At 36.1% G+C, this 12,654-nt stretch overlaps 1 protein-coding gene across 4 annotated transcripts in view; it reads left to right on the top strand.

Annotated features, from left to right (window-relative positions):
• The window catches only part of PCGF3 (polycomb group ring finger 3), a 55,333-nt gene extending 45,039 nt beyond the window's left edge, over positions 1-10,294 (top strand). For 3 of the 4 annotated variants that reach the window (XM_062019338.1, XM_062019336.1, XM_010200373.2), the window contains 6 exons: positions 1,171-1,226; positions 2,140-2,250; positions 2,731-2,819; positions 4,019-4,156; positions 5,805-5,885; positions 6,872-10,294. In XM_062019338.1, coding sequence (XP_061875322.1) covers positions 1,171-1,226; positions 2,140-2,250; positions 2,731-2,819; positions 4,019-4,156; positions 5,805-5,885; positions 6,872-6,919 — 523 coding nt within the window. In that variant the 3' untranslated portion in view covers positions 6,920-10,294. The remainder of the gene's footprint in view (positions 1-1,170; positions 1,227-2,139; positions 2,251-2,730; positions 2,820-4,018; positions 4,157-5,804; positions 5,886-6,871) is intronic. The other variant, XM_062019337.1, reaches the window with a different exon arrangement.
• The last annotated feature ends 2,360 nt before the right edge of the window (positions 10,295-12,654 follow it).

Here is a 12,654-nt window from a genome sequence, read left to right as displayed (position 1 = left end):
ACTGCATGTGCTGCAAGTGGGGTCTTGTGAGAGCAGAGTAGAGGGGTCAAATCATCTCCCTCAACCTGCTAGCCAAGTTTCTTTTTATTCAGCCCAGGATGCAATTGGCTTTCTAGGCTGTGAGCATGAATTGCTGGCTCACATTCAGTTTTGTATACATCAACAACCTTAAGTCCTCCTCTGCAGGGCTGCCCTCAGTGCACTCATCACCCAGCTTGTGTTTGTGCCTGAGATTGCCCCGACCCATGTGCAGGACCTTGCACTTGGCCTTGTTGAACATTGTGAGGTTTGCATGGGCTCTCTGCTTCTTGAGTTTATATAAGTCCCTCTGGATGGCATCCTGTCCCTCCAGCATGTTGACCACAACCACACAGCTTGGTATCATAAATGACTTGCTGAGGGTGCATTTTATCACACTGTCCATGTCACCAGCAAAGATTTTAAACAGTGCTGGTCCCAATATTTGTCTGTGAGGAACACCACTTGTCACTGGTCTCCACTTGGACATCAAGCCATTGACCGTTATTTTATTATTTCTTTTATTACCTTTCATTTATTATTTCTTTTATTACCTTTCATTTATTATTTATTTTATTACCTTTCTTTTATTTGAACTGTACTACCTACAAAAGCTTCTAGTTACATAATGTTGATTACAGTAAAGTGTTGGCTTTTAAGGGCAAAATATACTTTTATTGTTGTCGTCTTTTTCTGCCAACTGTTTTACTGTGGTTTTAACTAAGTAATCTAGAAATGTGAGAGATGAGTCTGTAGGGGTGAGAAACAGAATATCCTTCATTCTTTTGTAATAAAAGTGAATTTACATCAAAATTGTCAAAGAATTTAGATATTGTTAGTGACATACTTGCCTGAATGCAGGAGGCCATGTTCTGTGGGGTGTCATTATCCACTTGCCCAGATACTTCAGACTGTTTCAGACTGCTTCCAACTGCTTCAAATTTCCATGGGGTTTCTGTCTTAACCTGTACTTTTTCATAATTTGTTTCATGTTACTGTCCTCTTTTGTTTGATATAAATACTGATTTGAGAATTGATTTTTTTCTTAGGTGAATTTAGAGACTACATCTATTTAGTAGTGAAACTTTAAGAGAAATGTTTTGGATCAAGATGATTGACTGAAGCTTGACATTTTCTTTTTTTCCTTACTAGTCATGACAGAACAATGCAAGATATTGTTTACAAACTTGTGCCAGGTCTCCAAGAAGGTAAGTTGTAGTAACTTTTTAGACATCATTTTGCACATACTTCTTTAAGACTTAAAAAGTTCCATGTGATGAAAATGGGTGTGGGGGGTTGGAACTCAGAAAAAATACAGTGGGAAAATGCTACATTTCATACATGTACTAGCAACAATTCAGAGTGAGGGTCATGAGAGGAAAGATGAGCTATTTCTTCAAAAGTCATATTATGTAAAACACAGTAGTAGTCCAGCTTTTGCATATTGGCACAGCAATTTTCACTTGTTAAACTGTGTACTTAAACCTGTTGTGCCAGCTTTCTAGAATTATAAGAGGCAGAATGTAATGTAGAACAGCTTTCAGTTTCAGGGAGGTTTTTGCTACAGTGCAAGTCTTTTCTTAGCAGGTAACTTTCAGTGTGTGATTTCATCATCCATTTTAAGACTGGAGCTGTTCAGCTAAAATACATCACAGTAGCTGCTCAGTAATTTTTTATCTTAGTTACAACTTTCATTTAAATTGAGTGCTTTAATCTGCTTAAGCTGCAAAACCAGAGCATTCTCAAACATCAGTAAGATTATATTATTTTTTTAAAAAATCTGGCATGCTGAAAATCGGAACTATAAATAGAGATTCAAAAAAAGTGGTTTGACAGAAATATTGTGCGAAGGATTCAAAATAAGATCTAGTATTTTAAATACTACATCATTCTAATAGGGATCTTATACTAGTAGCTATACAGATGACTTTATAGTATTCTAACTCTGAAAAATGAGATGAGGCATGACTCCATACCATAGCAGAGAAAGAGTAGTAAATCCTGACAGTACCACTACTTGTTGGCAAGCTTGTTTCACTTAGAGGGAAGGGATTTGGAATAACTTTGTAAATATTGCATTAGAACTTCATTACAGGGATTAATGTTTACAATTTTAAACAGCGGAAATGAAAAAGCAAAGGGAGTTTTATCACAAACTGGGCATGGAAGTTCCAGGTGACATCAAAGGGGAGACGTGTTCTACAAAACAGCACCTAGATTCCCATCGAAATGGTAAATAGCCCTTTATGTATTATCTTTTGGATGGGTGTTAGCTAGTAAATTGATGAACAGACCTCATGGAGGTTTGTGCTTAATTGTTTTATTACAATCACAAGTGTTTTATAACAGTGCACAATACACTGAACATAGGATTGTTGCTTTTTCCTCTATTTGTGCACAAAATCTTTCTTTTTAGCTGGTCATAGCATATTGTTCTTGGGAAAGGAGAGCTCCATAGTAGTGCCTACATGGGGACTCTGAAATTACCCAGCTTTTGTGCTGATAGCAGTTGAACTGCAGGCTGTGCCCTGTAAGTATTCCTCTCTTTCATGCGTGAGGCATGTGTTGGCAGCTAGTGTTGCCTAAGCAAATAAGCACAATCTGGGAAAAATGGTTTATTCTGTGTTGCAGTCCTAAACTGTGATGTTTTAATCATATTAGCATACAAGCAGCTTTTGAGTGTTATCCTATATATCTGGTTTCTTATCTAAGGTGAAACTAAAACAGATGAAAATTCAAACAAAGAAACTTCAGAGGAAAAACAGGAAGAAGATAATGACTACCACCGAAGTGATGAACAGGTGAGCTCATAGGCCATATTTTTTTTTTATCTCGTGTATTAGCTTTAGCGCTTTGGTAAACTAACAGAAATAATAACTGTTTCAAGATACTTTTTCTGCCCTCTGCTAAAATGGAGATGCAATGTTGCCCAATGCTTTTGTGTAAGCATGAGTTTTATCTTTGGATTTTAGCAGGAATGGATAATAAGCTAACAATATTTTCATTAAGTTTTGAGAGTTCTGACTGTCTATGAGCTTCCAAATTATTTATCTGCTTTCAAAACTAATTCACTTTTTTTGATCCCCCACTTCTGAAGGAATATGTCCTATTGTTATTATGATACCTTGAGCTGAAAGTGTATCAATAATTAAGACTAAAACATTTTGCACTTTTACTAACTTTTACTATTTATTTCGTTTTAAGCCTCTAAGATATTGTTAGCTCTATACCATAAAAATAGTGTGAAGACTGGGAGGTTAATCATTAAGTTTTAAACACAAAGTATGTTTTAAAGAGAAGTCTTCTTTTAGAATAAACAAGCTCTCTCTCTTATGTTTTTCTGTTGTGTGTCCAGAGTAGATTAAACTTGACTTAATTTTCTTTTAAATTATAATATAAGGGAACTTTAAAAGGTTTTTTACCTGGTACTAGATCTTCTTAGTGCATAAAGTAAATCATCATGAAGAGCTTTGACTACATAATGAATAGCTGGATGAGAAAAGAAGTGAGAATTGAAGCATAGACATTAGAGAGCTTGTGGGGAGATAATCTTCAGAATTTAAAAAAAATTTTACATCATTTGTATCTGTTTTTAAATTTTAAATTATTTTTTAAACATGTTAAAATTCTGTTTTGGTTTGGATTCAGCAGTTGCATTGAAAGCAAGAAGTTACATTAGAGGCAATCATTAAATATTGTCAATGGAATTCTTACTGTTTATCTTACTCTAACTTTTGATATACAGTCTTCCTGAGCCATTTGAGCTGATGAATTTGACAGGAAGAGTCCTATTCCAACATCATAAATTCTTCCTTGAAGATTTCTGTCCAAACCCATTTTAGTTGCAGTACTGCATATCCCCTAAACTGACAAGACTTATTAGAAAATGGGCTCTTTGTAAGAAGCATTTCAGTTTAAAGAATACTAGTACTGTACTTTTTCACTTTTTACATGAAATAATGAGGACTGGAGAAAATGACTCATTTGCTTTTTCCTGAAGGTAAGCATCTGCTTGGAATGCAATAGCAGCAAATTGCGTGGATTGAAACGAAAATGGATTCGTTGCTCAGCACAAGCAACAGTCTTGCATCTAAAGAAGTTCATTGCCAAAAAACTTAACCTTTCTTCTTTTAATGAGGTAATATTTTAATTCTTCAAAATTATTTTTCCGATATAAAAACCTTATGAAAATTATGGGATTGTTCCTTCACAAAAGTGTCTTTTAGTCTGATTTTATTTTCAGAAAACAGAATTGTATGCTTTCTTGAATTGTGTGTTACATAGGCATTCTCTTCTACTTTTGGGTCTATACAGGACTTGCCACTTAGCTTGCAGTGCATCTTTTCATGTCAGTATGTAGTTGTGGAAAAAGGCTTGATGTTGAAGTGGACCTTGGCAACCTGCTTTTTTGACAGCTTATAGTCAGATATGTCCCACTCATTCAGAGATTTCACGGTCAGTGCAGAGGACAAACACTTTAATGCTACTGAATCCCAGCTTAAGAAAAAACTCCACAAATTCTTTGTTCCTTTCTATGCTCTCTGTGAAGCTCAATCCAAAGTTGCTGTCTACCAAGACCAGCGTGTTATCAGATACCTACTTTTCCTTTCCTTTGCAGGCAATACTTAGAATCATTGGAAATAATGTATGGTGAAAGGTACAGAAAGAAGGACAATTCTTTGTACTTTTCCTTGCTCAGATTTGAAATTAACAGTGGCAAACATGAATGCAGCCACCTTTTACCTCTTTGCCAGATCTTGGCTACAGATAGATACCTCAATTGACTCTCAGATTGAAGTCTCCCAGCCCACATTATGTCATTGATTCATTGTGTTTTTTTAAGACTTTTCATTCAAATCAAATAATCTGCTTTCCAGTCCAACACTTCAACACCTTTCTACTCAAACCTTTCAAGAGCCAATTTGCATCTAGCTTCTGTACACTTCAAACCAATGCTCTGGTGTATGTTTGGAGTATGTCTTCAAACTCTGCGAGTCTCCCTGAAACAGAACACTTATCTCCTGTCTTGTCCTCACTGGGCTTGGAAGTGGTTGACTCCTAGTTATGGCCCAGCAGCAACATGTCTACCATCACTGTTCAAAACAGGATACCTTTTTGCATGGGTGTGTTTAAAAAATATAAGCTGCCTTGGTGGAACATATTGTTTTCTTGCATGTTTGCTGTTTTAGTTCATATTCAACTATTGTACTTCAGCTGATAAGTAGTCATACGACCCTCATGTTTTTATGTTGAGATTGGTTGAGATAGAAAAGTATCTATCTTTTCTATCTTGAGATAGAGAAGTAAATATAACTATGGAATATATCTGCAAAGAAACTCCTGTAAGTATAATATATGAATGAGCAGGCAGACAGTTTTTTAAAAGGAAATGTATCTTTGTAGAAGAAAGCTTTCTGGCTGGTTAGGTAAAAATTTTCACAATACGTGATTTGTTGTCTTGATCATTTTATTGGGCCTCTTTAAAATAACATAGATATTTCAGGAAAGAGTATTAGTACCACTTTGGAAGCAAAATCTGATACTGAAGTCCTTTCATGCCATATTTCCTAGGTAGGCACAGTCTCTCAGCACTATATGTTGAGAAAACACATTCTGGTTTTTTTCCTGGAACTATTTTGGTCTGTAGTGCAACTGCAAGAGGAATGGTTCCATTGTCTTCAGAGAAAAAAAACCAACCAACTGGTCAAATTTTTGTAGTGTTATCAGAAGTATGTTGTTTTGTGTACTGTGTCCCAGTGATTCAACTGATGTCTTTGTTTTGTCAGCTGGACATATTATGCAATGAAGAGATTCTTGGCAAGGACCACACGCTCAAGTTTGTAGTTGTTACAAGATGGAGATTTAAGGTATGACACAGTGGTTAAAGTTAAGGAAACTTGTAGCAGCTTTTAGCAAACATAAACAAGGCAGATTAAAAATGTTTGAGTACATCTTTGACTTGCTTATTGCAATTTCTTCCAATAATTTCCTTGAAACTAAAAACTGTAAACTGATACATTCATTCTGAGTATTATTTATCACATTTCTAGTGGCAGCGTAAGTGAAATAGATTTAGGAATGAACACTTAGGAAGCAAGTCACACCTACAGAGTCAGTGAATGTGTATCTGGAGATATGTGAACCAGGAGTTAGTATTTACAATGGGCAAGCAATATAGTCTGAGCTTACAGTGTACGCTGAGGTAGAACTGCTTGGTGGCTTTGGATGTGCATCTTGAAGGGGTGCATGTGGGAGGAAGAAAGTTTTTCTGTCTTTGTGTAGAAAAAGATCTGATTTGCATAAGTCACAGGATAGAAGTCAGTGGTCAGTCTTTGAGAAGCAGGGAGCTCACAAGTGGAATCCTTTTGGAGTCTCTTTTCGTACGATCAGTCCTGAATGACCTGTAAAGGGACTTCAGTAGTGCAGTACCAGTGCACTGGCAACATGGTGGTTACTAGGACAGATTGCTGACAAAGGATTGAAGCAAACTGTTGAAAGTTCTGCTTGACAGGTAATTAACGGGCACCTCAAGCTCAATGTAGGTAAATATAAAAGGACATAAACCAAATGTTAGGGATTTGATGGGGAAGGGAGATGAAGAACTCCTTGGTTCAGGATGTCATGGATGTAAGAAGTTTACTCATTCATAAAAAGTAGTGGATATATTTACAGAAGATATTTTATGTCTTTTTGGGCCCCACAGATTAAATTGCATCTTGCCTTGGTGAAATTGTAACGGATCAGATAGTAAATCTAATAGTCTAAGCTTTATTTTATAAAACAGAAGTTTTGCATAGTGAACGGATTAGTTCTGGTTTTGTTTCTTAACTTACCTGATATTTCTGTCTTGCAGAAAGCACCTCTACTGCTACATTACAGACCTAAAATGGACTTGCTGTAAGAGAACTTTATTGTCCTTCTGGACAGAGATTTTTGCAGAGACTATCATCTGGCACCTTCTTAGTGCATCACTAATCACATGACACAAACCAGCTGAATAATTTTGGAAGACTGTAGGGCTTTCGTAGCAGGCTGTCCTCCTAAGTATTTCTTCTAGGGATTGTATTACCTAGATTTCTGGACAGAAAATATTTATACCTGTTTGTTTGTTTGTTTGTTTGTTTTTGTATGGAAGAAAGAAGTCTCAGCTCAACAAGACACTACCAGCACTAAGTTTACAGAAACTGAATACACTTCACAGTTCCATGTAGCTTGGCCTGATTTATCTCTTAGAGTTACACAGTAATAAGTTAGAATGTTGTGGGTAATTTTAAAACGTTGCTTTTGACACCAAGTTGCATTTAGTTACTTTTCACATCCTGAATCTTTAAAAACTATTTTTTTGCTGAGTGTTATTGTCTTATGTAGTATGCCTTTTTGCGTTTGCTTTATTCAAGTTATTATGTAGAGCATTGAACATACCTAATGATAGAGTGATAGGTGATAACTTATTATACTGCACTGAAAACTTCTGGAAGTCTGGGAAACACAAGTTTGTCTTTTTGCCCAGTTGTTGCTCTCCCTCGTTTTGTGTTTTAGTAAGTTTTTTATACTGCCCTATGCATGTTGATTTGGTAAAATTAGTAGAAATACTTTCAGTTGATTTTAATGTGCCCTGATATTTTCCTGTGGCATAAATCACACCACATAATGACAAATACTCAAAAGTACTAGATTTGTGAACTTGAAAAAAATAAACATTTCTTATGTAGTTGTGGCTTGCAGAAATCAGTTTTTAATTTAGAAAGAATATCTGCTCTCACTGCCTATTTAAACACTGACTCTTGGGCAACTTTGAGTGATATTGCAGAGTTTTCATTTCGCTGATTAAAAATTCCTGAGATGATTATGAGCAGCTTTATATCTCCTTTACCTGTTTTCTTATGAAACTGTAGCATTTTCTTTAGCGCAATTCCTAGCTGTCTTGGTGGGGGAGGGTAGAGGAGAGAATGGTGTATCAGATAAGATTATTTTAGCACCTTCTGGCCTTAACTGATAATTTTGCTTGCATCAGCCCTAATGTATGCAATGATGCAAGGTAATGCATGCATGTATGTATGGGTGCATACATCTGTATGTATATGTAACTATATATGTTATAGGATGCATCCTTAATAGCACTTAGCAGGATTCACTGTACTTTTTGTAAGGCATTTTGAAATAGCTGGCTTTTAAAAACGGTAGTTGGAAGTGATTTCTGCAAGCTATACACAGTATAGCATACATAGTGTGATTGTGAGAGTATTTGTCTGGCACGGGGGTCAAATCACTGAAATAATATGCCATATTATTGGCAGCAGGAAATAGTTAACCTAATTTTTTGACCAGTTTTTCAGTGAGATGAAAATGTTCATTGCTATTGCTGTTATTTAACCCTGTTATTTTTTGATAAATTGTCTTCGGATAAGAAAATAAGTTTGCCTGTAACTACTCGCTTCCTGTAGCTATGCTCCTTCTCCTCTTCTGCTAGAAAGTATTATTTGTTACTCAGTAACAGGAAACTGGTACTGCAAGGGGTTTATCCAAGGATTTTAAATCTTCCTCCTCTTCAGTTTTCAAAGCACCATATTCACCCTTCTTTCTCAGCTCTGCTGCTGTAGAAGGGCTGATCCAACTTGTGTTTACCTTAGAAAACAGGGTTCTTTGTTTTTAATTACAGTCACAAATGGGAAGGAAATAAAAAAGTATGGTAGTAGAGAATGAAAAGGAATGGAAAACCAATGGAAAAGGAATGGAGAGCCACATCCACACAAAGGCCAAAACGTGCTGCTGTCATTGCAGATGAGGCTGAGAGGATAACTACATTTGAATGTTTGGTTTATGCAGGACTCCACGTCTGGGCTGGGTGGCTGGATTTGTGTGGTGGTGGTGGTGTGTATGCATGCATTCGAGCAGTGGAATCAAACTTGGCTCTGGTTTTGTCTTAATGTTTGTGGACTCAGGTGTGCATGCTTTTGAGGGGAGGGGGTTTGGTCTTCTGGCATTACTTGAACTGGCAGAAGAAAACAAATGAGATCATAGGTCTACCAGTTTTATAATCTTTTCGTGAAACTGAATGCAGGTGGTGTGAATGTGTACACAAACTGACATACTGAGTCTTGGAGCTGTTCATGTGGTTAATAGTGTCCTAGTGTAAATAAGGGACTGACTTTTAGCCACTTAGACACTGAGAATACGAACAGAGCAGAGCTTATGTCCACTCTCAGTGCACCCTGACTATACAGGCACTGGCTGTACCTGATGTCGACATAAGATTAAACCTGCCAAACAACATTCTGATTAGCCATCTTAATCAGGATACACACGTAAGTACACACATAAGTACAAATACATATATGTGAGATCTGTCTACCTCAGAGTGTGTATACTGCAGAAGGTTTTTGTGTGACTAGAATATTAATGCGGTCCTCTTAAATTACGTTGCAGTTTTAGTACTTCCCTGTGTACTTGTGCAACTGAGAAATGAGTTACAAACACACAAATTCAGAAGCCTTTAAAATCTCTTGCTGTAATAATCTACAGTACAGAATATATATTTGTAAGTTTATAACAATATTTAGAATCACTTGAATTTGTTGTGGTGCTATCAATATATTGAAAGTTTTGTTTATACCTATATGGAAACATAAATTCAAACCAGTATTGATACCTATAGTTGTTGGGGTTTTTTCCTCATAATTGGGTGTAATTGCTTTGCTAATTTGTTTAATCTGCTAAAACCTCACCAGTAAAAAGAAAAAAAGACCAAACAACAAAACCATCCAATTATTCTTCTCAGTCATGTGTCACAACATCTTCACTACCTCTTTCCATCAGGAGGGATGTGACTGTGTCTGGACCTTGTGTTTATTTCCTTTAGCCTTCCTAAAAGACTACAATGCAATTGAATTGGGGTCAGAGGGAGGTCCCCTTTGGGTTAGAGCTTTGTTTCAGTTCTGTGAAGCTTAAGAGACAGTTAATTTATATCAAGAATATATTGGGTAAAATAACCCTGATACTGTTCAAAGTTGGACTAAAAATTGGACTCAGCGTAGAGATCTCATAGTCCTAGTGAGATCACTTTAGTTTGTTTTGGCTTTCATACAGATGCCATTACTGTGAAGTATTTTTCACAACTGCTTATGCTGGTAAATAATTGCAGTAAAGAAGTACCTTGTTGCATTGTCGTCAGCAGCAATGACACTGATGAATCACCCAGGCTCAAAGTCCTCTTAAGTATAGTTTCATTAAAAATAGAGAATTCAGATAGAATATATAATATTGAATTTAAATAAGATTTGGGGGTTTAAATTTTAACTTTATAAAACTATTTATTCTATTTTAAGCCTTCTGTCTTATTTTACCATCTAAGTATTTTTTATTTCGGTGGTCCAGCTTTATTTACGGGCATATAAGATGAAATTGTAAGATGTTTCTACAAGCTTCTTCCTTTTACATTGAGTTTGAGTACCTTTTATTATAATGTGTTTTGGTTTGTATGGATAAAGAGCATCACTTGTGCTTTTGTGCAATAGGTTTGAACATGTATTCGTTAGGCAGATGTTTAAATTGTAAATGCAACATTTAGTTACCATTAAAAGGAATGTAGTTGGCTTTTCTCACTTGTTCAAGTGGGGTTTTATTTGGGCTGCTATTTGGAGAGGTCGTTTTTTTTCATTTGTTCCTTTTTTAATTTAAGAGTGAAGTGTGGGATTTAAACTTGTGTAAGTACAAGAACCATCTATCAGCAATATTTTAAAATAAATGATCTTGTGACAAACCCTAATGTGAATTATGGAAGAAATTTGGCAAAACTTACAGCCTATCTGAAAATGTTTTGTGCCATTGTTATGTCTAGTATATTTGTGTACCATCAAATCTGGGAATATGTATTTTTGTTGGTTGTGCAATATTATACACAACACTATGATCTGTGGGGATATGGGACCATAAAAAAACCTCAGATTACAACCATGATGGTGCTATTTTTTTCCAATAGGCTACAAGCCTTTGAAAGCTTATCTGGCTCTTATTGTCTTTACAACTATGTAGTTAGTCCTAGGAGATTCATTGAGGTTTTTCTACTGAATGATAAATATACACATACAGGTAGCCTATTTTAAAACATTGAGCTAAATATAATAGGAAAAAGCCAATCAGTCTGTACATCAGTGAGTTGAAACTTAGTAAGTACTTAAAATGCCTTTTGTCCCAAAGGCTTGACTGTAAAGAAAAAGCAAGTTTCTGTGTGCCTCAGGTAATCTCTTCAGTTTGGATTTTTCACTAAAAATGTTAATGCAACCTACACTTCAGTTAGTCTGTGTAAAGTTGTTAACAGGGCAAAAAAGTTGTCCTGCACAGCAGAACCTCTATGTAAGACATAATTAACTGTAACTAGGACCCTGAAATCTGTTGTTGAAGTAAAAAGTTGCAGAGAGAACAACATTAAAGAATGCAGAACAATGATTCAGCCTCTGCTTTAATCAAAACTTAGAATTGGTACAAAAACTTTATAGGAACTTGCATCTTTTTTCAAGTCAAGGGTAACATATTACTGTGGAGTTACAGTTTATTTCTATATGAATTGAATCACTGCTTCTGCTGTTTGATCAGTGTATATCCTTAGGGCTTCCTGGAAATCTTTTGAAGCCACAATGACCTGTCCAGATCCTGACATTACGGTAGGAACTAAAGTTCCAGTTCTATGAACACTTATATTGGTAACTTTACTAATAACCTTTCTGCAGAAAGCAATGGGCTCATTCATGTGAATGGTTAAGGCGTGGCTGAAGGAAGGAGCCCTGGTATTTGAATACTGATGTTCCAGTTTTGGTTAGGTTTTTTTTATTATTATTATTTTTTACTTTAAACTCAAATGATTGGTTTAGTGGATCTTGGAATCTTGGAATCAAGTGACTTGTCTAGTCAAAAGGGGAGTTTGTCCTTCAGCAACAAGATTATTTTATGATTAAGGGACAATAAGCCAGTGCTGCAACCACTAAGCCTTTATCCTCATATGTGGCATAATAAAGATTCTGGAACTGTCACAATGTAAAACCATATTTTTGTCTTAGTTTAATCTGAAATTTTACAATTTTTTATGCTTTGTGTTGCTGTGTAATTTTTGTACTATTGGTGGCTAGTTTTGTCTGAATAAGCCTTTTGGCATTATTGCTTAATGTTTTGATTTTATGATAGTGAAGCTTGTACCCAGTGTTTTGCCAATTAATATTATATGCTTGTTAATAAAAGCAGATAAGCTAACTGAAATACTGTCAGGCTGCAAGTTATTGTCCCACTTTTCCTCAAGAACATAGGGAACTAGCCATCATAATGTAATAGTCAACGAATAGTGTGACTAAAACAATGGCGATGTGTTGCATTGTCATGATCAGCCTTTTACTCAAAACACAAGGACGGCTCACCATATAAGTTCATGGAATGGCCATGTGTCTGTGACCAAGTGCATGGCAAGTAACTGGCAGTCAGGAAACAAAACAGCTTCAGCTGTGAGCAGGAAGCACACACTTGCCCTCCTATCTGTGGACAGCAAAGTGCTTCTATGACTTGTTATTGTGTTACTTTCAGTCTGACCTTCACCTGGTGGTGTTGTTGCACAGAGGCTGACCACCACATTCTGGAGCACAGACATTCACT

Source organism: Colius striatus, chromosome Z (genome assembly GCF_028858725.1).
Source record: "Colius striatus isolate bColStr4 chromosome Z, bColStr4.1.hap1, whole genome shotgun sequence".
Lineage (NCBI taxonomy): Eukaryota > Metazoa > Chordata > Aves > Coliiformes > Coliidae > Colius > Colius striatus.
Note: the sequence above shows the minus strand (reverse complement) of the source record. Positions and strands in the feature narration are given on the sequence as shown.